The sequence below is a fragment of the Erinaceus europaeus genome, chromosome 1 (genome assembly GCF_950295315.1).
Source record: "Erinaceus europaeus chromosome 1, mEriEur2.1, whole genome shotgun sequence".
NCBI lineage: Eukaryota > Metazoa > Chordata > Mammalia > Eulipotyphla > Erinaceidae > Erinaceus > Erinaceus europaeus.
Genome location: NC_080162.1, coordinates 24,595,319 through 24,619,878, shown reverse-complemented (window position 1 = coordinate 24,619,878; position 24,560 = coordinate 24,595,319). Strand labels below are relative to the sequence as shown.

The 24,560-nt window shown below is 41.7% G+C and overlaps 1 protein-coding gene across 3 annotated transcripts; it reads left to right on the top strand.

The window, feature by feature from the left end:
• The first annotated feature begins 479 nt into the window (after positions 1 to 479).
• Positions 480 to 23,569, top strand: PLA2G12B (phospholipase A2 group XIIB). 3 transcript variants are annotated; one of them, XM_016195326.2, is made up of 4 exons: positions 480 to 855; positions 17,066 to 17,142; positions 20,414 to 20,579; positions 23,025 to 23,569. In XM_016195326.2, the coding sequence occupies exons 1-4, from the start codon at positions 645 to 647 to the stop codon at positions 23,144 to 23,146; spliced, it is 576 nt and encodes a 191-aa protein (XP_016050812.1). In that variant the 5' UTR covers positions 480 to 644; the 3' UTR covers positions 23,147 to 23,569. The 3 variants fall into 3 exon arrangements, with proteins under 3 accessions (XP_016050812.1, XP_007539475.1, XP_007539474.1); XM_007539413.3 differs by having other exon boundaries at positions 483 to 855; positions 17,066 to 17,154; positions 23,028 to 23,569; XM_007539412.3 differs by having other exon boundaries at positions 483 to 855; positions 17,066 to 17,154.
• Positions 23,570 to 24,560: the final 991 nt, after the last annotated feature.

Below are 24,560 nucleotides of genomic sequence, written 5' to 3'. Positions count from 1 at the left end.
TGAAAGCAAAGGGAGAAAGAGAAAGAGAGAAAATTGAGTCTAGCTTTCAGGCCTGAAATCTAAACTCCCACCTCACAGAGGCTTTGAGCGCTTTCCAACATCAGCTTGGCCAAGAGCACAGGTGACACTGTTGCAGGGATTTCCCTGAGTCCTTCACACATTCTCCTGAATCTCTCTGGAAATTACAGGTAAGTGACTGGACTAGGGGTGTGACTGGCATCTGGGATCAAGCTCGTTTGTCAAGTGGCTGGTTCCAAAGAGTCAAATTTGTAGCTCATCAACAAGTAAGCAAGCTGGTTCAGGGTATCACTCCTGCTCCTGCTCAGGCCTAGAAGCTGGCCAACACCTCCCTTCTCCTGGGCTGTGGAATCCACTTTGAAATGATCTTTCTCTCTAGCCTTCCCTCTGCCAGCACTCCCACTGCCTAACCTTTGCCCTTTCTAATTGCCCTGATCTCATCCCAGCCTCCGGAGCTGTGTTTAAAGTCCACCTCTGGGGAACACACCAACTGAGAGCTCCAGATAGTCCCTTTCTCTGATCCGGCCTGGGCCTGACATCTCACCAGTGGGCCACGTATCTGGGCTTCCTGGGACACTGGCTGGGTTTTACGGAGAGAGAGACTGCACTGCCAACCTGGCTATAGGATGAAGCTGGCCACTGGCTTCTTGATTTTGTGCCTCAGTCTAGGAGGTGGCTGTGATCAGAGTGACACCAACCCTGATGCTGAAGAGTCCTATTCTGACTGGGGCCTGCGGCAGCTCCGTGGCAGCTTTGAATCTGTCAACAGCTACTTCGATTCCTTTCAGGAGCTTCTAGGAGGGAAAAATGGAGTCTGTCAGTACAGGTGCCGATATGGTGAGTGTGTTAGTTCTCTCTCTGAAAATGTGCTGGTCCCAATCCATTTCTTCCTCTTACCATGTGAGTAATTTAGGCTTGAGCCCTGGTACTATATGCTGTGACAATGAAGGAAGTTCTGTTGTGGCCTCTCTCTCTCTTCCCTCTCTCTTGCTCTCTGAATGAATGAAGAAAGTGGCCTAGCCCGTTGGAATTGTGCATGTGGGAGGTCCTGATTCCAGAGGTGGGAGGTGGGGGGGAGGTAGAAGGGAAGGAAAGCAATAGAAAAAGGAGAAGAAAAACAGAAAGAACAACCAAGCAAGCTTGAAGTCATGTGTAGTATTAGTTTTATGACTTAGTTTATCAAATGTCGCATCCTGGGGCTAGAGATGAAAATGGTGAGTCAGTTTAGTCTAACAGGAAAACAATTCAGGAATATTCTCCTCTTCACATAACAGCAGGAAGAAAAAAAAAAACCAAAAAAACCTCAGTTTAGAGAAAGACTCATGAATCCCTAGCACTGCCAGATGTCAGAGCTGAGCTGTGCTCTGGTGTCTCTTTCACTGAAAAAAAGGTTTTGTTACCCTCATGTCCCCTCTAATGGCATAAATGACTTCCTTCTAATCTAAGAGTGACAAAGAGATAATGGCGAGTCATTCTCCCAAAAAAACAAAGTTTTGAAGCTTGAAGAAAAAATTTAATATGTATTTTAATTTTATTAGTGACTTAATAATGGTTTATAAAGTCCTAAAATTATAGGGATACAGTTTCTTATGGAATATTTTAATATATATATATTTATTATTGGATAGAGACAAAGAGAAATTGAGAGAGGGAAAGAGAGAGATACCTGCAGCCCTGCTTCACCACTGGTGAAGCTTTTCTCCTGCAAGTGGGGACCTGGGGTTTGAACCTGGGTCCTTGCACACTGTAATGTGAGCACTTAACCAGTTGCACCACCACCTGGCCCTTACGGATACAGTTTTACACCACACTACCACCACCACCACCACCCCCCATACCTTATCCCTGGCTCTCTCCCAAAGTATGGACATTTGAGCTACATAGGGATATGGAAAGAAAAGGAAGCCAGATCTTTGCTGTGAAGACTTCACTGGGGTAAAGTCTTGTCCTGCTACGACTGCTGGGGACCTCGGGCCATGTTTTCGTCCAGAGTGGGTTAGACCAGAGTTACCTGCTACTGAACTGCGCCCCAAAGTTCACAAAATGGAGCAGGAAAGTAGTTAATTAACATCAACTATTTGACCACCTTGGTGCTATTTTTCTTCCTAGAAGCAAAACAAGACTGAGGTGGGAGGATTAGGATGCAGATAACAGCAGTAGTATTTGTATTTTTGGTGGGAGGATTAGGATGCAGATAACAGCAGTAGTATTTGTATTTTTGGTGGGAGGATTAGGATGCAGATAACAGCAGTAGTATTTGTATTTTTGGTGGGAGGATTAGGATGCAGATAACAGCAGTAGTATTTGTATTTTTTAAGAAAACAATATTCAACCCCGTTTCCTTTTTCTCTAGCAAACTAACATCAGCAGATTGCAGCAGATTTTGGTTGTGAACCACAGCTTGTGGAGGGTAGATGTTGTGGTCACTGGTGGGGGCTGGGAATTGTCAACAGGGATTGCAGGAAGGCAAATAGTCCACTCACTCCAATGCCAAACAGGGCCTGCAAACAATCAGGACAAAGAGGGTTACACTTTGCTCCCTTTGGAACCCAGGGAGCTGAGAATTTGGAGGCTGTGCCCATAGGCACAAAATAGTCTCAAGTTAATTGTGAATCAAACAATAATTTGAGCAGATAACCACTAGGAATTAGCTGGGCCTCTGTTCTTTCCTCAGTTTGCTTTGTGACGCACTTTTTGTGCACTGTTGTCTTCTCTCTTCCTCAGAGCTGTTGTACTCAAACATACCTGCCCTCTGGAGCCCTGGGGAAGGCTTATTTAAACAGACTGCTGGGCCCTCAGGCTTTTGATTCATAGATCTGGGTTCTAGCCATTACTTGCTTCCTAACAATCCCCAGGTAATCCAGATGCTGTTGGTCCTGGAAGTACTTTTGAGAGGAGAAATAACTAAAACAACCATTTAAGGCTACAATCTTCTTGCCAGAAGAACAAATGAGCAACAATTAATCTACAAGAAGAAACAGCCATTTGCTAGGTACTTAACCATTACAGAACATTCTCGAATAATTGTCCTTTTCTTAGTAATGAGAAAGAAACAAGAAACCCTGATTCCCATTGCATGAAATGACCTTCTCTCAGGACCTGCTATTGTTATATGTCCTTTTGCTTTAGGTCACACTTTCTAGGGAGACCTATTGTGGCTGTCAAATGAGCACTGTTTCTTAAACACTGGTTCTGTATGTCAGTGGCCCTCACTTAGAATACCTAAGAGATTTTAAAAAGCTTTTGCTGTCGAAATCAATCAGAACTTTCTGGATTGAACTCAAAAATCAGTATTTTAAATGTTATCTAGGGGATTACAAGGTACAACTGAAGAATGGTCACTCCTGGAGGACTTCAGCCAGAAGTTGTTTAGACAGGTAAAGGTGTGTGTGTCCAGGTAGCCTATGATAGCATGTTAGCATTGCTCTCCACACCTCTGATACATATAGCCATTCATTCTTATGTCAACACACAAATCTGTACTTGTTAAAGCTATAAATTAAATTTAGCTCAGATTAATAGCCTTCTTAGTGCAATTGGTGTAAGGGGTACATTGCTTTAATGCAATAAAGTACCCTCTAGGGGACCAGCGGTGACACACCAGGTCAGGAGCACATAGTATGAAGTGCAAGGACCCACACAAGGATCCTGGTTCGAGCTCCCGGTGAACCGGGGTGGTGAAGCAGGTCTTCAGTTGTTTATCTTTCTTTCTCCCTCTCTATCTCCCCCTCCCCTCTCAATTTCTCTCAGTCCTATCCAATAAATGGAAAGAATGTCTGCCAGGAGCAGTGGATTCTTAGTGCCAGCACTGAGCCCCAGCAATAACCCTGGAGGCAGAAAATGAACCAACTGAAAACCAACAACAACAACAACAACAACAAAACACAACAAAAAAAACCTCTTACCTCCAAGGATTCTGATTCAATAGGTCTATGAGAGGACCCTACAACTCCACAGGATTCTTGTAGTGAGAAAATTATGGGTTTGGGTTTGAAAGGGAATTTATTGCTGAGGGTTTTGAGCAAGTTTTTAACTCTCTCAGTGCCTGTCTTCGTAGCACCTCCTATGCAGATAGAGGGTTGCTCTGGTCTCTTCTTATCTATAAATAAATAGATATTTGTAAAATGAGACTAGTAGGGGCTATGCGGTGGAACACCTGGGCAAGTGCACACATTACAGTGAACAAGGACCCAGGTTCAAGCACCCAGTCTCCACTCTGCCCCTTTCTTTCTTTCTTTCTTTCTTTCTTTCTTTCTTTCTTTCTTTCTTTCTTTCTTTCTTTCTTTCCTTCCTTCCTTCCTTCCTTCCTTCTTTCTTTCTTTCCTTCCTTCCTTCCTTCCTTCCTTCCTTCTTTCCTTCCTTCCTTCCTTCCTTCCTTCCTTCCTTCTTTCCTTCCTTCCTTCCTTCCTTCCTTCCTTCCTTCCTTCCTTCTTTCTTTCTTTCTTTCTTTCTTTCTTTCTTTCTTTCTTTCTTTCTTTCTTTCTTTCTTTCTTTCTTTTTGCCTCCAGGGTTATTGCTGGAGCTCTGGTGCCTGCACTATGAATCCACTGCTCCTGGAGGCTATTTTTCCCCCTTTTGTTGCCCTGGTTGTTTTGTTGTGGTTATTATTATTGTTGTTATTGATGTCTTTGTTGTTGGATAGGACAAAGAAATCGAGAGAGGAGGGGAAAACAGAGAGAGGGAGAGTAAGATAGATACCTGCAGACTTGCTTCAACGCTTATGAAGCAACCACCCTGAAGGTGGGGATCTGGGGGCTCGAACAGGTATCCGTACCCTGATCCTTGCGCTTTGTGCCACATGAGGTTAACCTGCTGCACTACCGCCTGACCCCCTCTTTCTTTTTCTATCTCCCCTCCCCTCTCAATTTCTCTCTGTCTCTATCCAGTAATAAATAAATAAATAATATTTTTTAAAATAAATAAAATGAGACTAGTTAAACATATGAAAAAGAATCACACTGCACCATACTGTTAAATGTGTGTTCTCTCTTGGTGGTGAGATGATAACCTTTTAAGTTTTTCTTTTGATTTTTCTTTTACCAATGCCCTACATATACTAGTTGTTTTTTTAATTTAATTTAATTTAATTTTATTTTATTTTTTATTTTATTTTATTTTTTTAAAATTTTTTATTTAAGAAAGGATTAGTGAACAAAAGCATAAGGTAGGAGGGGTACAACTCCACACAATTCCCACCACCCAATCCCCATAACCCAACCCCTCCCATGGTAGATTTCCCATTCTCTATCCCTCTGGGAGCATGGACCCAGGGTCGTTGAGGGTTGCAGAAGGTAGAAGGTCTGGCTTCTGTAATTGCTTCCCCTCTGAACATGGGCGTTGACTGGTTGGTCCATACCCCCAGTCTGCCTCTCTCTTTCCCTAGTAGGGTGTGTCTCTGGGGAAGCTGAGCTCCAGGACACATTGGTGGGGTCTTCAATCCAGGGAAGCCTAGCCAGCATCCTGGTGGCATCTGGAACCTGGTGATTGAAAAGAGAGTTAACATATGAAGCCAAATAATTTGTTGAGCAATCATGGATCCCAAGCTTGGAATAGTGGAGAGGAAGTGTTAGGGAGGTACTCACTGCAAACTCTAGTGTACTTCTGCTTTCAGGTATATATTTTGCAGTAGTTTATGGATACGTGTGCACATAAGCTCTCTCTCACAGAAACTGGTGTATATCTAGGTTATGGGACTTTGTTAGAAAGTGAACTACCTGAGATGAAATTAGAGTGTACTATAAAAGGAAAGGTCTCACCCGAGTAATGAAGCTGAAGGGTTGTCATTCCACACGTGAAGTCTCTGGATACAGTCTGAGGTGAAGCATATTGAGATGGCAATCGTTGCTTTGGTTAGGTTGTGATCGGCGGATACAATATTATTTGGTTTGGATTGGGAGATGCATACGGGAAAGTGGGCCCTATCCAAGGGTTCCAGGACTGGGGGAAGTAGGGGCTCTATAGTGAAGATGTGAGGTTCCTGCTGTCTTAGGGTTCAAAAAGACAATCAATAGTTAATATTATCATCACATTATTTGTTAATTGGGTTAACTTTGAAAAGTCCCTTTGTTATGGTTTGCTGTACAGTACCCAGTATCTTGTATATAGCTGTGCTATTGGAAGCTTCTAATCTACTTGGTCTAGGCTTTTGAGAGAGTCCGCATATCAAATACATAGCCTATATATTAAAAAGATTCAGTTTGTCTTTTGAGAAACTTTGAGACATACAATTGATTTCCCCCTCTCATATTAATTAACTACTGATTTATATGTCTACATTTTGCTAGGAGTGTACATAAACACCATTCCCACCACCAAAGGACTGTGACCCATCCCTCCCGCCCACTCCCACCCCCCACTGGCTTCCCCCACTGGAAGCTACATGTCTACCCCTCACCACTGGGTTTTTACTTTGGTGCCCTACTTATAATTTGATCAGGTCCTGCTTTTAGTTTCCCTTTCAGATCTTCTAAGTCAGCTTCTGTTGATGAGTGGGATCATCCCATACTCATCTTTATCTTTCTGACTTAGTTCACTTAACATAATTCCTTCTAGCCCTGTCCAAGATGGGTCAGAGAAGGTGGGTTCATTGTTCTTGATAGCTGCATAGTATTCCATTGTGTATATATACCACAGCTTTCTCAGCCACTCATCTGGTGTTGGGCACCTGGGTTGCTTCCAGGTTTTAGCTATTATGAATTGTGCTGCTATGAACATAGTAGTACACACCTCTTTTTGGTTGGGTGTTATGGAGTCCTTGGGGTATAACCCCAGGAGAGGAATTATTGGGTCATATGGAAGGTCCATGTCTAGCCTTCTGAGAGTTTTCCAGACTGCTCTCCACAGAGGCTGTACCAATTTACATTCCCACCAGCAATGTAAAAGGGTTCCTCTGTCCCCACATCCTCTCCAGCATTTGTTGCTGCTGTCTTTTTTGATGTATGCCATTCTTACAGGAGTGAGGTGGTATCTTAGTGTTGTCTTAATTTGCATTTCTCTGACAATCAGTGACCTAGAGCAGTTTTTCATATGTTTGTTAGCCTTTTGGATCTCCTCTGTGGTGAATGTTTTGTTCATTTCCTCTGCCCATTTTTGGATGGGGTCATTTGCTTTTTTGCGGCTAAGTTTGCTGAGCTCTTTATATATTTTGGTGATTAGTTTCTTGTCTGATGTCTGGCATGTGAAGATCTTCTCCCATTCTGTGAGGGGTCTCTCTGTTTGTTTAATAGTTTCTTTGGATGTGCAGAAGCTTTTCAATTTGATGTAGTCCCATTGGTTTGTTTCTGCTTTGGTCTTCCTTGCAATTGGGTTTGATTCATCAAAGATGTCCTTGAGGTGTATGTGGGAAAGTGTTTTACCAATGTTTTCCTCTAAGTATTTGATTGTTTCTGGTCTGACATCTAGGTCTTTGATCCATTTGGAGTTGATTTTTGTTTCTGGTGAGATAAAGTGGTTCAATTTCATTCTTCTGCATGTTTCAACCCAGTTTTCCCAGCACCATTTATTGAAGAGAGCCTCCTTTTTCCATTTAATACTTTGGGCCCCCTTATCAAAGATTAGATGCCCATAGGTGTTGGGATTTACTTCTGGGCTTTCAATTCTGTTCCACTGGTCTGTGTGCCTATTTTTGTTCCAGTACCAAGCTGTTTTGATGATGATGGCTTTATAATATAGTTTAAGGTCTGGGAGTGTGATGCCTCCATTTCTGTTTCTTTTCCTTAAGATGGTTTTGGCAATTCTAGGTGTTTTCAGGTTCCAGATAAATGATTGTAGTGTTTGTTCTATTCTCTTAAAGAAGCCTGGTGGAACTTTGATGGGTATTGCATTAAATTTGTATATGGCTCTGGGGAGAATATTCATTTTGATGATATTTATTCTTCCAATCCATGAGCATGGGATATCTTTCCATTTCTTGGTATCAGTTTCTATCTCCTTGAGTAGCGACTCATAGTTTTCAGTATACAAGTCTTTCACTTCTTTGGTCAACTTTATTCCTAGGTATTTGATTGATTTTGCTGAAACAGTAAATGGGAGTGATTTCTGGATGTCTTCTTCTTCAGATTTAGTGTTTGCATAAAGAAATGCCACTGATTTTTGTACATTGATTTTGTAGCCTGATACCTTGCTATATTGCCTAACAACTTCCAGTAATTTTCTACTGGATTCTTTAGGTCTTTCTATGTATACTATCATATCATCTGCAAATAGTGAGAGCTTGACTTCTTCCCTTCCAATCTGTATCCCTTTGATTTCTTTCTCTTGCCTGATTGCTATGGCAAGAACTTCCAATACTATGTTGAAGAGTAACGGTGACAGTGGACAGCCCTGTCTAGTCCCCGATCTGAGGGGGAATGCTTTCAGCTTCTGTCCATTGAGTATGATGTTGGCTGTAGGTTTGCTATATATAGACTCCACTATCTTGAGGAATTTCCCATCTATTCCCATTTTTTGTAGAGTTTTGAGCATGAATGGGTGTTGGATTTTGTCAAAGGCTTTCTCTGCATCTATTGAGATAATCATGTGGTTTTTGGCTTTGCTTTTATTGATGTGATGAATGACATTGATTGATTTACGGATGTTGAACCAGCCTTGCATTCCTGGGATGAATCCCACTTGGTCATGATGAACAATCTTTTTGATGTGTTGCTGTATCCGGTTGGCCAAGATCTTGTTTTTTTTTTTTATTTTTAAACTTTTTTATCTTTATTTATTTATTGGATAGAGACAGTCAGACATCAAGAGGGAAGGGGGTGATAGAGAGGGAGAGAGACAGCTGCAGCCCTGCTTCACCACTTGTGAAGCTTTCCCCCTGCAGGTGGGGACCGGGTGCTTGAACCTGGGTCCTTGCAGACTGTAACATGTACGTGCGCGCAACCAGGCCTGGCCCCAATACTAGTTTTACAGAATACTAGAGTAATAAAGTTTTATCTGTGAGTTATCAAATGTAAAAAGGCAAAGGGGCCAGGCAGTGGAGCACCTGGTTAAGCGTTCACATTATAATGTGCAGGGACCTGGGTTCAAACCCCTGTTCCCCCACCTGCAAGGGAGTGCTTCACGATGGGTGAAGCAGTGATGCAGGTGTCTTTCTCCTTCTGCCTCTCTATCTTCCCCTTTCCTCTCAACTTTTCTGTTTCTATCCAAATAAATAAAATAAGCAAATAAATAAAATATACTAAATGTAAGAAAGCTGAAGCTAACCCCAGCCAGGTCTATGCTGAGTCTACTGTAAAAGTCTTTTATCAGCAATATTATTTTAAAAATGACTTTCAGGATGAAATTTATATGGATATTATTTTATTAGTAATTAAAATGGTTTATAAAATTATAAGATTACAGGAGTATAGTTGTACATTCCACCTGTCACCAGTGTTTAATATCTTGTTCCCCCAGATACCCACCATAGTTCTCACAGTCTGGGAGACAATTTGACCACTTATATTCATTTTTTTTCAATTTCATATGTTTCGATTTCCTATATTCCACATGAGTGAAACCATCCAGCAGTGTCTTTCACTTCCTTTCTTGCTTTACTAAACATAACCATGTTTAGTTCCATCCATTTTGCCCAGAAAATCACAATGTCGCTTTTCAATTGCAGAGTAGTATTCCACTGACTATAAAGGCACTCATTTCCTCATGACAAATCTCCCCCCGATTTTTTTTTAAAGCTAGTATATGTAGAACATTTGTAAAAGAAAAATCTGAAGAAAAACTTAAAAGGCTATCACCTCACCTCCACGAGAGAATGCACATTTAATAGCAGAGGGTGATAATTTTCATATGTGTAACTAATCTAATTTTTTAAATTTATTTTTCCTTTTGTTGCCCATGTTTTATCATTGTAGTTATTATTGTTGTTGTTGTTGATGTCATTGTTGGATAGGACAGAGAGAAATAGAGAGGGGAGGTAAAGACAGAGAGGGGGAGAGAAAGATAGACACCTGCAGACCTGCTTCACCACCTGTGAAGCGACTCCCCTGCAGGTGGGGAGCCGGGGTTCAAACCGGGATCCTTAAGCGGGTCCTTGCGCTTTTCACCACGTGCGCTTAATCTGCTGCACTACTGCCCGACTCCAGTAACTAATCTAATTTTATAAATATTTATTTATCTATAGATATAGAAAGACCACAGCACCACTCTGCTCTACATGAAGTGCTCTTCATCATACCTAGGGCCTCACACATGAAAACTCTTTGTTCTAACACACACACACACACACACACACACACACACACACACACACACACACACACACACACACACACACACACACACACACACACAGTGATTATTGTCAGAAGGAGAAAGACAAACACTGACTAATCTGGGCCAGGTGGTGGCGCACCTGGGTAAACCCGCGCATCACAGTGCGCAAGGACCCAGATTCAAGCTCCTGGTCCCCACCTGCAGAGGAAAAGCTTCACGAGTGATGAAGTAGGGCTGCATGTCTCTCTCTCACCTTCCGTGTCCTCTCTCAACTTCTCTCTGTCTTTACACAATAATAAATAAAAACTTTTTTTTTTTTTTTTAAAAAAAGAAAACTCAAATACTGACTCACCTTACTGATATGTGAGATTTAAGAAGCAAAGTAAATGAAATGTGCCAGATCACTGCTCTGGTTTGCTTTCCTTCTCTTTTCCTTCTCATAAAAAGTAAAAGTCCTTCTTTGTGCTGATTTTTTAAAAAGATTATTTTCTCTTTTTTTAATATTTATTTATTTTCCCTTTTGTTGCCCTTGTGTTGTTGTTGTTGTTGTTGTTGTTGTTGTAGTTGTTATTGATGCTATCATTGTTGCATAGGACAGAGAGAAATGGAGAGAGGAGGGGAAGACAGAGAGGGGGAGAGAGAGACACCTGCAGACCTGCTTCACCGCCTGTGAAGCGACTCCTCTGCAGGTGGGGAGCCGGGGGCTCAAACCCGCCATGTGTGCTTAACCCACTGCGCTACTGCCAGACTCCCGGTGCTTATCTTTTTATTAGTGATATAATAATGACTGACAAGGTTGTGAGATAAGAGGGGTACAACTCCACACAATTCAGTTATTCCCACTACCATAATTCCACATCCCCAAACCTCCTTAGAAGCTTCCCTATTTTTTATCCCTCTGGGAGTAGGGACCAAAGATCTTTATGGGGAGCAGAAGGTGGGAGGTCTGGCTTCTGTAATTGCTTCTCTGCTGGACATGGACATTGACAGGTCGATCCATACCCCCAGCCTGTTTCTATCTTTCCCTAGTGGGGCAGGGCTCTGGGGAGGGGAGGTTCTAGGACACAGTCAGTTTGGCATCATAGTAACATCTACAAATTGGTGGCTGAAAAGCAGTAATATATAAAGCAGAACAAATTGTTCAATAATCAGGAACTTAAAGCTAAGAATATAGTAGATGAATTTGGGGTCTTCATGTTGGAAGAAGCTAGGAAGTCTATTTTAGGTTATCTTCCAAAGGGCCCATGACTTTACTAATTTTTGCCTGAGCCTGGTAGCTAACATGCAGGTGAGCTAAAAGTAATATCTGGGAACATGGTGTCAGAGTTGAGGATAGGACTAGAAAACTGGATAAAGGCAGAGAGAAGCCCCCAAATATGGGAAGAGTATATAAATACCATTAGCTGTAAACCCCTTTGATTTGATCTCGGGCCCAAGCTGTAAACCCCTTTGACTTGATCTCGGGCCCACGTCTATTCATATTTAGCACAGGAGTCTGTGTAACCTGTCAGTCTGAACTTGCATTCCATGATCATGGATAGGAACATTCTAGGTTGCACGCATTTCAGAACCAGTCTTCCTTGAATGGCAGAGTATGCTGACCCAGCCTCCCTTCAGAGTGTCTACCAGTTTCTACCATTGTTGTTTTACGTAGAGGACAACGTCTTGTAGAGGCCCACAAGAGGGTTTGTGATGTTGTTCCTGATGGAGATGACCAGTGATAGTGGAGAGTGGGGTCTGGTAGAGGTCTAGGCCCATCATATCTATGTGGGAATCCCAGGATTCCCTGTCTCAGGCCCTGGATGATGGGGTGACCTGGTAATGACCATAAAGGGCCATCATTAAATTGTGCTGGTCTCTTGCCCTTATCCTGCTTTTGTAGTCCTTAGTTTATCTGACAAGGTTAGACTTAGAGTGATTGTGAAATAGGAAGTAGATGAGGAGGGTATCTAGGTCTAAGTAGAAAATATTTGATTAAGTACTTTATGGTGTCCTTCTACTTTCTTGCTGTGCTTACTGAGTCACTGCAGACTATTGTGTACTTTTACTTTAAGGTGTATATTTCCCCCCAACTTATGGATACATGTGCACATGTGCCCTGTCTCATGGGCCCTGGTCTTTATCTTGGTTCTATAACTTTGTTAGGATGTGTGCCACCCATAATGGAACCAAGGAGCCCCATGAGCTAGGAAAGGTCTCACTAGAGTTTGGAGCTGGAGGCTTGGCGTCCCGAGGCCTAGCGTCTCTGGACACAGTCTAAAGTGAAACATGTTGAGGTGACACTGATTGTATAGACTTGGTTGAGCTCAGCAGATGCAGTATCAAATGGTGTGGGTCAAGAGAAGCAAGAAGAAAAATGAGCAAAGCCCCAGAGTTTCCAGGCCTGGGAGAAATACAGGTTTTATAGAGAATGAGAAAGTTTCCTGGCTGGCTTAGTGTTTAAGAAGGTAACAGATAATTATTATTATAACCAAGTTATTTGGGAACTTGGTTTACTTTGAAAATCCCATGGCTAGAATTAGCTGTACCATACAAGCCCTTACCATGATTTATGTCATTTAACGCTATTTACAAATAACTGTATCTTATACACTGATAAGACTGGTTATTTCAAAAAAGCTATTATTAGAAATGCATGAACAATTTAAGCCCAGTGTTAAAATCTAATCGATTTGCTAATTTGAAACCTTAAGTGCTCAGATTAAAGGAATATATACTCAGAACTGAAGTCTATGCATTAAAAAGCTTGAGACAGTCAATCTATTTCCCCCCCTCATATTGACTGAATGGTGACTTACAAGACTTTATGTTAATAGGAGTATATATTAACACCATTCCTGCCACCAAAGGTCTGTGTCCCTACCCTCACCCCTTACAGTGGAGCTGAGCATCTACCCTCCCCCCATAAACATATTTTTAATAAATCATGTGCAGGAGCCGGGGAGGTGGCACAGCAGATAAAGCACTGAACTCTCAACCATGAACTACTGAGTCCGATAACCAGTATCGAGAGTGCCAGAGGGATGTTCTGGTTCTCTCTCTCATTGTTTTCTTAATCATAAACAAGTAGGTCTTTAAATAAATAAAAATAAATAAAAACCATGCACATACTGAATTCATATAGACAGTTAATGTGCTGTGGGTAACCAAGTTTCTATGGTTTACAGGAAATTAACATAAATACTAGTGTCTTAACTATCTTGGAACTCCTAGAATCACAGCAAAATCAATAGAGAAACTACTTTGTAGCAAATGACCTAATGCACGGGAATTTAGAAAGATAAGCCCTAGTAGGGCCGGGGAGTAACAGTTTATCCAGTGGAGTGCATGCCTTGAGTGAATGAAGCCCAGGTTCAGTTCATAGTACCAAATATTACAGAGCAGTGCTCTAGCCTCTCTCTTAAAAATTAAAAATATATATATTATATAATTTATGTATTGCATACTATATAAAATGTATGATTCATAGTTTCTATATTTTAAATATGTACAAACCGTCGAAACACACAACAAGACAGCAATTCACCATGAAGGAAAGTTAATAAACATTAAAAAGTGAAAGACGGATCATGCATACAACCCAGGCTGGAGCCTGGTCCCTCCTGCATTAAGGGAAACGTCGGTGCTGTGCTGCCTTTACACCTCTCCTTCTGTTTCTAGTCTCTTTCTTTCTATCCAAAAAACTCCATCATGATGAATTGCTGTCTTGTTGCTTGTTTAGATGGTTTGCACATATTTAAAATACAAAAATTATGAATGATGGAGCCATGGCAACATCAAGGAAGAGAAACAAGAGAAAAGGACGAAGGGAAATACACGACCATTTAAATGAACGTTGAAATCATGTGGGGGCCTGGCGGTGGTGCACCTGGCAGAGTGTACATGTCACAAGTCCCCAGTCCCCACCTGCAAAGCTTCGAAAGTGATGAAGCAGTGCTGCAGATTTCTCTCTCTCTCTAGCTCCCCTATCATCTCCCTTCTCTCTCAGTTTCTATCCAAAAAATTAAAAAGAAATAGAATAAAATATTTAAAATTTTTTCTGTGAAGAAAATCAGATGCAAAAGGTCACAGATTTTGCATGACTCTCAAAGGATTGCTTTTATGTGAAATGTACAGAACAGGAACATTTATTTTTAAAATTTTTTTTTTTTTTTTTTAGCGATTCAATATTGAGTCACAAAATTGCATGTCAACAGGGGTATAATTCCACACCATTCCCACCTCCAGAGTTCTGAATCCCAAGTCCCTCCGTTGCAAACCACCAAAGTTTTTCCAGGGTTGCAGATATGGGTTAACTGTCATCTCTACAACTGTCTGTCTACAATTATGTACAATTGTACATAATTGCCCCTTTTTTTCTCCCAGGCCCAATCCTCTCTTCTCCTTCAAGCCACATATGACCCCATAACTATATCCAAATATCTCTCCCTTTTTTGTCCCTTCTCTCTCTGGGACCTGATGGAGCTGGAGTTCAGAGCCCTCTTACTTTCTTCCTCCTATCACTTTTCCTCCACTGGAAGTATGGATCAAAGTTGTTTTGGGGGTGCAGAAGGTAGGACAGAACAGGAACATTTATACAGAAAGTAGATTAGTGATTGTCTAGAGCTAGGCCGGTGATGGAGAGAGACTGCTAATGAGTATGAAGTTTTTTTTGCAGTAAAAGTGAGTTAAGATTAGTTTGTGGTAATGTCTCACAGTTTTGGGAATATGTGAAAATCCACTGTACTGTATGCACTAAATTGCTGAATGTATGGTATGTAGTTACATTTCAAGAAAACTACTGTAGAAAAAGAACGCAACAAGTGGCTGGGAGATTGTGCAGTAGCTAGAGCGTTAGACTTAGAAGCATGAGGTTTTCAAGCTCAAGTCCCAGGATCCCTTGTTCTGAGACTGATGCCCTGGTTCCCTTTCTCTATTCAGACGAGATCAGGAGTGTTCAGGGTGGTATGGTCATAAACTCTTCTCTATTTGCCACTAATAAACAAACCTTTTAAAAAACACACAGCAAAAGAAATTCCAAATCATAGTGGCAACTACAATAGGTATCTATTGCTGAACAGTAAGTTTCTTCCAAAATTGGCAGCTTAAAGTGAGAAAATTCACTAAGTTGACTCTAAAATTTGTATGTAAAAGTCTAAGAATAATCTGGACAATTTTGAAGAATAATAAAGGAGGGCTTTAATGTTCTGACTTAGTTATCTAAAATTAGAACAAAAAGATGGGACCCAAAAGTGCTCAATAATGCTTGTAATATTTAATTATACAGAAAAAATAATTATATGTTTGATGCAATATGTTTTAGTATGGAAGTTAGTTATTTCTCTGACTTTCTTAAGCTTTGAAATATGTTATAATACAAAATAACAAAAACTGAATTACCTCATGGAAGATTAATGAGAAAAACACCATGTACCTCATTCTTAGAATTAATTCTTAGTTTCCTCAATTTTATCCTTTGACTTACATCTCCTAAAAAAAAGGCAAAAATTGTGATGAAAGAATGCCAAATTTGAAGGCAAACAGGAAATTTGAAAAAATATCCTATTTCACCCTAGTTTCTATATGACTTAGGTAAATCAAGAAACCTCTTAGCCTCATTTTCCTTATCTGGATAATGGTATAAAAATAGTCCCTGATGTCATCTCAAGTCAAGGTTATCTTTATCTATGATGACTACCATTGATTGACACAGCTAACACAACTTCTGTCTACATTTGCAAGATGAGAAAATAGGTCAAAACTATGACCTTGGAGAAACCAAGAAATTCAAAGCTTTTCAGAATTTCTGCTTAGTTTTATAATATAAGTGATTAAAATATTGGTGCACTTTCCTCACCTTTTGTTCAATAAAGCCTTGTCTGCATTTATGGAATCTTGTAAAATGTCCTTCAAGTTAGTCTGAGGGTCTGGGTGGTGGTACACCTGAGAGAGCACACACTTTACCATGTACAACGACCAGAGTTCAAGCTCCAGTCTCCCACAGGAGGGAGCTTTATGAGAGATGAAGCAGTCTGCAAGCATTTCTCATTCTCTCATTCTCCCCCCCCCTCTACTTCATCTCCTCTTTTCTCTCAGTTTCTCCTCTCTCTCTTTCTCTCCATGTACATTACCACCAATGGCAAATTCCTCATGCAGGCACTGAGCCCCAGTGATAACCCTGGTGTGAATTAAAGAAAATAATTCCTTCTCTATGCAGGTGTGTGATCTTACAATGAGTGGTAAAAGAATAAGAAATCCTAGATTTTAGTTGGATTTTGCCATGGACCTTATCTTCAAGATCATACACTTACAAACACTAGAACTGATAGCAAATAAATGATCATAAATTTCTGAGATTAGAAAAAAGTGCTAAACTGATCTGAGGGTTATCATATCACTATTATTATAGCCAGAACCACCTATTTTGGATGTGAATGTCTGATTAAAAAACCGATTTTTAAAAATGTATTTATTTATTCCCTTTTGTTGTCCTTGTTTTTTTTTAATTGTTGTAGTTATTATTATTGTTATTGATGTCATCATTGTTGGCTAGGACAGAGAGAAGTGGAGAGAGGAGGGGAAGACAGAGAGGGGGAGAGAAAGATAGACACCTGCAGACCTGCTTCACTCCCTGTGAAGGGACTCCCCTGCAAGTGAGGAGCCGGGGCTCAAACCGGCATCCTTAATGCTGGTCCTTGCACTTTGCGCCATGCATGCTTAATCCATTGTGCTTCCGCCCGACTCCTGAAAAAAACAATTTTTAAAGGAAAAATTAAATATGACTGTAGATCATTTTTATGTTTCAAATGCCTCCAGATTCTTACCCTCAAAACACTTCTTTTTGCCTCTTTCTTTTTCCTTCTAGGAAAGGCACCAATGCCAAGACCAGGCTATAAGCCCCAGGAGCCCAATGGCTGCAGCTCCTATTTCCTGGGTCTCAAGGTACCAGAAAGTGTATGTATGACCACCATTCCTTCCTTGGTTGACTGATATTAAGATTAACCCAAGAGTTCTTACTGATGGAAGTGACCACTGGTGAAATATAGTTGAGCGGTGTAAGTCAGCATTTTAAACTGGGGGAAGGAGATCATTTTCAAAGGAAGTATCTGGTTTCATTTCTCAAAGGCAGCTGTGCTTCAGAGGCGCCCTTGAGGCCTGAACTTTGAAGTCACCAGTGGTGACATCATCAAGCTTTGGGGGATCAAACACAGTCTTCATTCACACAGACATGGCAGGTTCGGCTCGTTGAACTCAAAGAGCTTTCATTTCCCAGCGACATACTGGAGCCAGCTGGCACCAACCAGTGAGAGCCGGTTGTCATCACAACAGGATTTTTGCAAGTGTCTTAGTTCACGCCGGTGGCAACAATTCATAGAAATCTGTAAACTCGTACCCCTTTGCCTGCCAAGCACACGTTCCCCATGCCCACCCCCCACACATTCAGCCACTGCCCAAACTAGTGGCCACCATCACCACACTAGTGCCCATTTCTCAAACTGTGAGGCTCCTCTAAACAAGAAATAGGTCGATTGCTTTCAAGGCTCTTGGAAGTCCTTTATAACTTTTCACTTTAGAAAAGAGGTTTTATACATGGAAGAAAACATTGAAAAAAAAAGAAAAAGAAAAAGAAAAGAGGTTTTATGTGCTGGGCAGTGCTGCACCTGGTAGAGTGCACATGTTACTATGCAGAAAGACCTGAGTTTAAGCTCCAGGCCCTCACCAGCAGGGGGGAGGTTTCTTAAGTGTGGAACTGGTCCTTCAAGGCATCTCTCTCTCTCTTTCTCTCTCTCTCCTTCCCTCTTTATTTCTCTTTCACCCTCTGTATAAGAAAATAAATGAAATATATCTTCCAAGAATGGTAATCATGAAGACAATAGAGACCCAGCAATAATCCTGGTGACCAAAAAAAGAGGGAGAGGTAGAGGGAGGGGGGAGAAAAAGAAGGATGTGGGCTGGTGGTGAGGGCCTGGAGCTTAAACTCAGGTCTTTCTGCATAGTAACATGTGCACTCTACCAGGTGCAGCACCGCCCAGCACATAAAACCTCTTTTCTTTTTTTTTTTTTTTCAATGTTTTCTTCCATGTAAAACCTCTTTTCTAAAGTGAAAAGTTATAAAGGACATCCAAGAGGCCTTGAGAGAAATCAAGCTATTTCTTGTTTAGAGGAGACCAGTAGTTTAAGAAATGGTCACTAGTGTGGTGATGGTGGTCACTAGTTTGGGCAGTGGCTGAATGTATGGGGGGTGGGCATGGCTTAATGGCTATGCAAAGAGACCCCAAATTTCCATCTACAATATTCTTGCGTCTAGGCCCATGATCAGTCAGCAATTTGCCCTGCTCTCTATCTTAACTCTTTCTCAACCACCAAGTTCCAGACGCTAGCATGATGCTAACCCAACTTCCCCAGGCAGACAACCCCTCCAATCCCGGAGCCCCGCCTCCCCAGATTCCCGCCCCACTAGAGAGACAGGCTGGGAGTATGGATGAACCCGCCAACGCCCATGTTCAGCGGGGAAGCAACTCCAGAAGCCAGACGCTCCACCTTCCGCACACCACAATGTCCCTGGGTCCATACTCCCAGAAGAACAAAGAATAGGAAAGCTGGGGGTCTGGCGGCAGCGCAGCGGATAAAGCACATGTGGCGCCAAGCGCAAGGACCAGCGTAAAGATACGGGTTCGAGCCCCAGGCTCCCCACCTGTAGGGGAGTCGCTGCACAGTCGGTGAAGCAGGTCTGCAGGTGTCTATCTTTCTCTCCCCTCCTCTGTCTTCCTCTCCTCTCTCCATTTCTCTCTGTCCTATCCAATAACAATAATAACCACAACAAGGCTACAACAACAAGGGCAACAAAAGGGTGAAAAATGGCCTCCAGGAGCAGTGGATTCATGGTGCAGGCACTGGGCCCCAGCAATAACCCTAGAGGCAAAAAAAAAAGCAAGCTATCAGGGGAAGGGATGGGACTCGGAGTTGCGGTGGTGGGGATTGTGGAGCTGCACCCCTCCTCTCCCATGGTCCCATCAATGTTCCCATTCTACAAACAGAAACTTAAAAATATATATTATTTTAAATGGAAAACCATAAATGCCATAAGTTCTAGCTATTCCATTTTTGACATTTGTTAAGAGCATACAAAAACATTCATTTGAAAAGACCTAGGCATTCACAAATTCTTCGTAGTGTTATATGCAAAACAAGTCATGGGAACAGCCCGGGAAGTGGTGCAGTGGACAAAGGCTTGGGCTCTCAAGCAAAACAAGTCATGGGAAGCCACTGGATTCTTCACAACTGGTGGATGGATATGAAGACGGGATGTATTATAGATGTATGGATACAGATAACATCGAATAGAGTGAAAAACCACTCAGGTATGAAAACATGATGGAATCTTGACATCTGCAACAGGGCTAGATCTTGACGGCATTCTATTTAATGAAGCATGTCAGATGGAGAGAGAAGCTTATAGCATGATTTCCGTGATGTGCCAGATACATCTTTAGCTTGGGCCTGGCATTCTGGGCAGCTTCCCAAGAAAGAAGTGGAGAGAGTGAACTAAAGGAGGAAAGAGAAAAACAAACAAACAAACAAAAGCAACAACGAACAAACAAAAAGAACCACAAACTCAGAGACACAAAAAGACAAGAATGGCTGCCTGAGCCAGCAAACTGCTGGTACACTACTAGTTTAAACAAAATCTTAAAAAAAAATTTTTTTTTTTTTAACCAGAGCACTGTTCAGCTCTGGTTTATGGTGGTGTGGGGGATTGAACCTGGGACTTTGGAGCCTCAGGCATGAGAGTCTGTTTGCATAACCATTATGCTATCCTCTGCCCTAAAATCTTACATGATGTAGATTATAGTTGAATTTGGAAGTCCAGAAGCACTGCCCTCCTTACCTCCTTATTTGATATCTGTTTTTATCACCATAGCAATCTACGGAAGTAAAAATTACTCTCCCTCCCCACCCCAACCCTCCCGCAAAAAAAAGAATGAGTCAGGTTAATTAAACTAATAACTAACTCATGACTGAGGCTTAGCATCCCAAGACTATCACCCTGACATATTGTACTGATTCATTGGTGTTTCTGATTTGGCCTGAACATGTAACAGGAATCTGAGAGTTGGTCAGTCAACAACTAGGTAGGAAAGGCTAAGGCTAAGGCTCTTGGTCTAAACGTGGCATTTTTTGCCTTCTCTTTTCTTCTTTCACTTTTCCTCAGATGGATTTGGGCATTCCAGCAATGACCAAGTGCTGCAACCAATTGGATGTCTGTTATGACATCTGTGGTGCCAACAAGTATCGTTGTGATGCAAAATTCCGATGGTGTCTCCACTCAATCTGCTCTGACCTTAAACGGAGTCTGGGCTTTGTCTCCAACGTGGCTGGTAGGTACTTTAAGGGCATTTACTCATAAGCAAAGAAATTGGATCCTGCTTTCACACAGTAATGTAGCCAGGACACCTTTAGCTGAAAGAAACTATTAGAACTCAACTGCAGTTTCCATATGGAATTCTGAACAATGCAAAAAAAAAAAGGGGGGGGGGTTGGTGGTGGTGAGGGAAGATTCCAGGCACTCCTGCACTGAAGTTCTTGTTGTCTTGCCCAGAGCTGCTGGCAACACTCCTGACAGACACACTAACCCTGCCCAGAGATATAAAAATCTACCATTTAAGACCAGAGAATGAGCTACCCAACTGGCTTTGGTTATTCATTTGACTGTTAATTTTCCATATCAGCAGTTACTCTGTATTAAGACCAGTTGGTTTGGCTTAAGCTTTTCTTATTTTGTTTTCAATCAGGAAAAGAATATCTAAAAAACCTATCTTTTGTTGTGGAAAGGTCTCCATGGACTCGGAGATAATTATTTTTAAACAGCTGCTAGGCTACCCAATTTCTGGCACTGATTTCGTATTTTTCTTTTTTTGTTTGTTTGTTTTGTAACCCCATTAGGAAGAGCTTCAATTCTTTAGTTTCTGAAGCTAGAATGTATATTCAGTTATGAGAATTATGTGTTTTTATATATGACAGTAGTAATGTTTGAAATTCAGGCTGATAAAATTCTGGCTGTGAGCTACTAAGAAAATCATCAGCAGAAACAAGTTCTTGAATTTTTTGATTGGTTCAATATCTAGAGTGTGTAGCCCTAAAAGTGAATGTGTGAAGGCCTGAGCATGTGAATAATTAATTAGGTCCTGTAAACTGTGCTTCTAAAGGGCGGAAAAGGCTGATGCCAATCTGGGCTAATACAGGTCGGGTTTCTTCCTCCAAGCAATGCCCTATTGATTTGTTTCCTCCTAGTCATCTTTCTTTCTTTCTTTCTTTCTTTTTTTTTTTCCCTTTTAAAGTAGATTGAAGTAATGATTTCTTTTCTTTTTCTTTTTTTCTTGTTTTTACCAGAGTGCTGGTCAGCTCTAAGTTATGTTGGTGTGGGGATTTGAACCTGGTACCTGGGAGCTTCAGACATGAAAGTCTTTTTGCATAACCATATATTATCTCCCTTTGCCCCAAGGAATGATTTTTTTTTTAAGAACTAGAACATCTCATAAATTTAATTGTTTATTTACCACTTTTGATTGAAAAAATGGTAGAAAGTCAGTAACCACCAGTGAACCCAACTGGTGTTAATTTTCCAGAGTCCTGCTTTTGGGGATGTCTGTATTGCTTGGGGTCTCTGGCCACACTTGCTGGAATCAGTCATGGAAGATTTTAGTTCTAGGGCTTCTCGGCCCCATATTTGTAAACTTTTCAACATTTTTTTTCAACTGAGGTAAAGTTGATTTACAATAGTGGGCATGTCGTAGTGGTACAGCTTCACCTTTCATCAGATTGTATGTTAAAGCACCGTATCCGGCTGCTATTTAGCGCCCTTACATATTGATTTATTTGGAAGAAGATGATAGTTTGGTTGGGGTGAAAGGTACTGACACTGGGGGCTGGGCAGCGGCGCACCTGGTTAAGTGCACATACCACTATGTGGGGGACTCAGGTTTGAGCCCCTGCGCTCTACCTACAAAGGAGATGCTTCACAAGTGGTGAAGCAGGTCTGCAGATATTTATTTTTTCTGTCCCTCTCTCTCTACCTTCCCCTCCCCTCTAAATTTCTCTCTGTCCTATTGAATGAAAAGGAAAAAAAAAAAAACTCCACTGGAAGCAGTGGATTCATACTGCCAGCACTGAGCCCCAGCAACTGGAGGCAAAAAAAAAAAAAAGGTACTGATACTTATTTTGAGGAAATGTTAAAATAATAACAAAAATTGTATAAATCAGTATTTCTTTAATAAAGTGATATTGGAGTGGAAGGAAAATAAAACTTTTCCCTAAATGTTCATTTTCCTTTTAATTCTGTATTTGGATCACTGCTTCTACTTTTTTTTCTGGGTAGCAAGTCATCCTTGGAAACACTTTTTTTTTTCCCTTCAGGGTTATTGCTGGGCATGGTGCCTGCACCATGAAACCACCGCTCCTGGAGGCCATTCTTTTCCCCTTTTGTTGCCCTTGTTATTGTAGCCTCATTGTGGTTATTATTATTGCCATTGTTGATGTTGTTCATTGTTGGATAGGACAGAGGGAAATGGAGAGAGGAGGGGAAGATAGAGATGGGGATAGAAAGACAGACACCTGCAGACCTGCTTCACCGCCTGTGAAGCGACTCCCTTGCAGGTGGGGAGCCGGGGGCTCGAACCGGGATCCTTATGCTGATCCTTAAGCTTGGCGCCACCTGCGCTTAACCCGCTGTGCTACCTTTTTTTTTTTTTTTTAATCAAAATTACTGATAATGCTTGAGGAGTAGTTCTGTATATGAAGTGTCATACTTTTCTCTCTTTTCCAAGTAGCCTGTGATTCTCTGGTTGATACTGTGTTCAATACCGTGTGGACTTTGGGATGCCGGCCCTTTATGAATAGCCAACGGGCAGCCTGCATTTGTGCAGAAGAAGAGAAAGAAGAATTATGACCAGGAGGTAATTCCATCCTGGTTTTGAATGACACCGCAGTTGTCAGTCTCAGAGCTGGTTCTGTGGCAGATGGGTCTTAGCCTTTCTTCTAAAAGTCTGGATACAGTAAAGCAGGAAGAAGAAAACATTATTCTCCAGTTGAAAAGTGAGCCTGGTCTTTTGAGGAGAACTGGAAGATAAGTGGAGTGATTTGAAGGCTACTCTTCCCTGTAGCACTGGTCTCCACAGCCAAGGCATATTTGCCTGGAAAGTCAGTGCTTGAAGACTAACATACTGGGATTTTGGACTTGATAGTTATATTTGTAAGTGAATTTTTGGCAAGTCCAGCCATTTGCAAAGCAGTGGCTTCCCTTTGGTTTATGTTTCATTTGCCAGTAAGCACCTCACATTTAATAAAGTATACTTTTTAGAAAAATTGGAAAGAGATGAATGAATGCCATCAGCACCAATGTGCTTCTGTTTCCACTTGGAAGAGAACAGAACCTAACCTGGTAAGTTCCACCAGCGATAACAATTATCCCCACAGGTGCTGAAGAGATAAAAGCAGAGGGGGCCAAGGCGGTGGTGCATCTGTTTAAGTGCACATAGTGCTACACACAAGGATCTGTGCAAGGACCCAGGTTCGATCCCCTGCTCCCCACCTGCAGTGGGGACGCTTCACAAGTGGTAAAACAGGTCTGTAGGTGTCTGTCTTTCTCTCTACCTCTCAGTCTTTCCCTCCTCTTTCATTTTCTCGCTTTCCTATAAATAAATAAATAATAAGTAAATAAATAAATAAATGCAGATGGGCAGGGTCGGGAAGTGCACCTGGCTGAGTGCACACATTACAGTGCGCAAAGACCCAGGTTCTGGCACCCAGTTCACACCTGCACGGAAGCAACTTCATGAATGGTGAGACAGATCTGCCAGTGTCTCTCTGCTCCCCCAAACTCTCCTCCCAATCTCTCTCTGTCTCTATTCAAAAGAAATGAATACTGAACATTTAAAAAAGCAGATGGGGGAGACATCTGGTTAGGAGCACATGTTACCACACATAAAGACCCGGGTTTGATCCCCTCCTGCAGGGGGAAAGCTTCACAAGTGGTGAAGCAGGGCTGCAGGCGTCTTTCTGTTTCTCTCCCCCTACATCATCCCCTTCCTTCTCCATTTCTGGCTGTCTCTATTTAATAAATAAAGATTACCAACAACAACAAAAAAGACCCAGGTTTGAGCCCTCGCCGCCCACCTGCAGGGGACTGCTTCACTAATGATGCTGCAGGGGTCTCTCTTTCTCTCCCCATCTCCACTTTGCCCTCTCAATTTCTTTCTACACTATTAAAAAAGGGGAAGGAAAAATTGGCTACAGGGGTGGCATATTCATAGTGCAGGCACCAAGCCCCGGTAGTAACCCTAATGGCCAAAGAAACAAACAAA

Excerpts from the sequence above, each read along its gene's own strand:
- PLA2G12B (XM_007539412.3), top strand. The coding sequence starts at position 645 with ATGAAGCTGGCCACTGGCTTCTTGATTTTGTGCCTCAGTCTAGGAGGT. Across the intron at positions 856-17,065 it reads TCAGTACAGGTGCCGATATG|GAAAGGCACCAATGCCAAGA; the intron begins GTGAGTGTGTTA and ends TTTTCCTTCTAG. Across the intron at positions 17,155-20,413 it reads GTCTCAAGGTACCAGAAAGT|ATGGATTTGGGCATTCCAGC; the intron begins GTATGTATGACC and ends ACTTTTCCTCAG.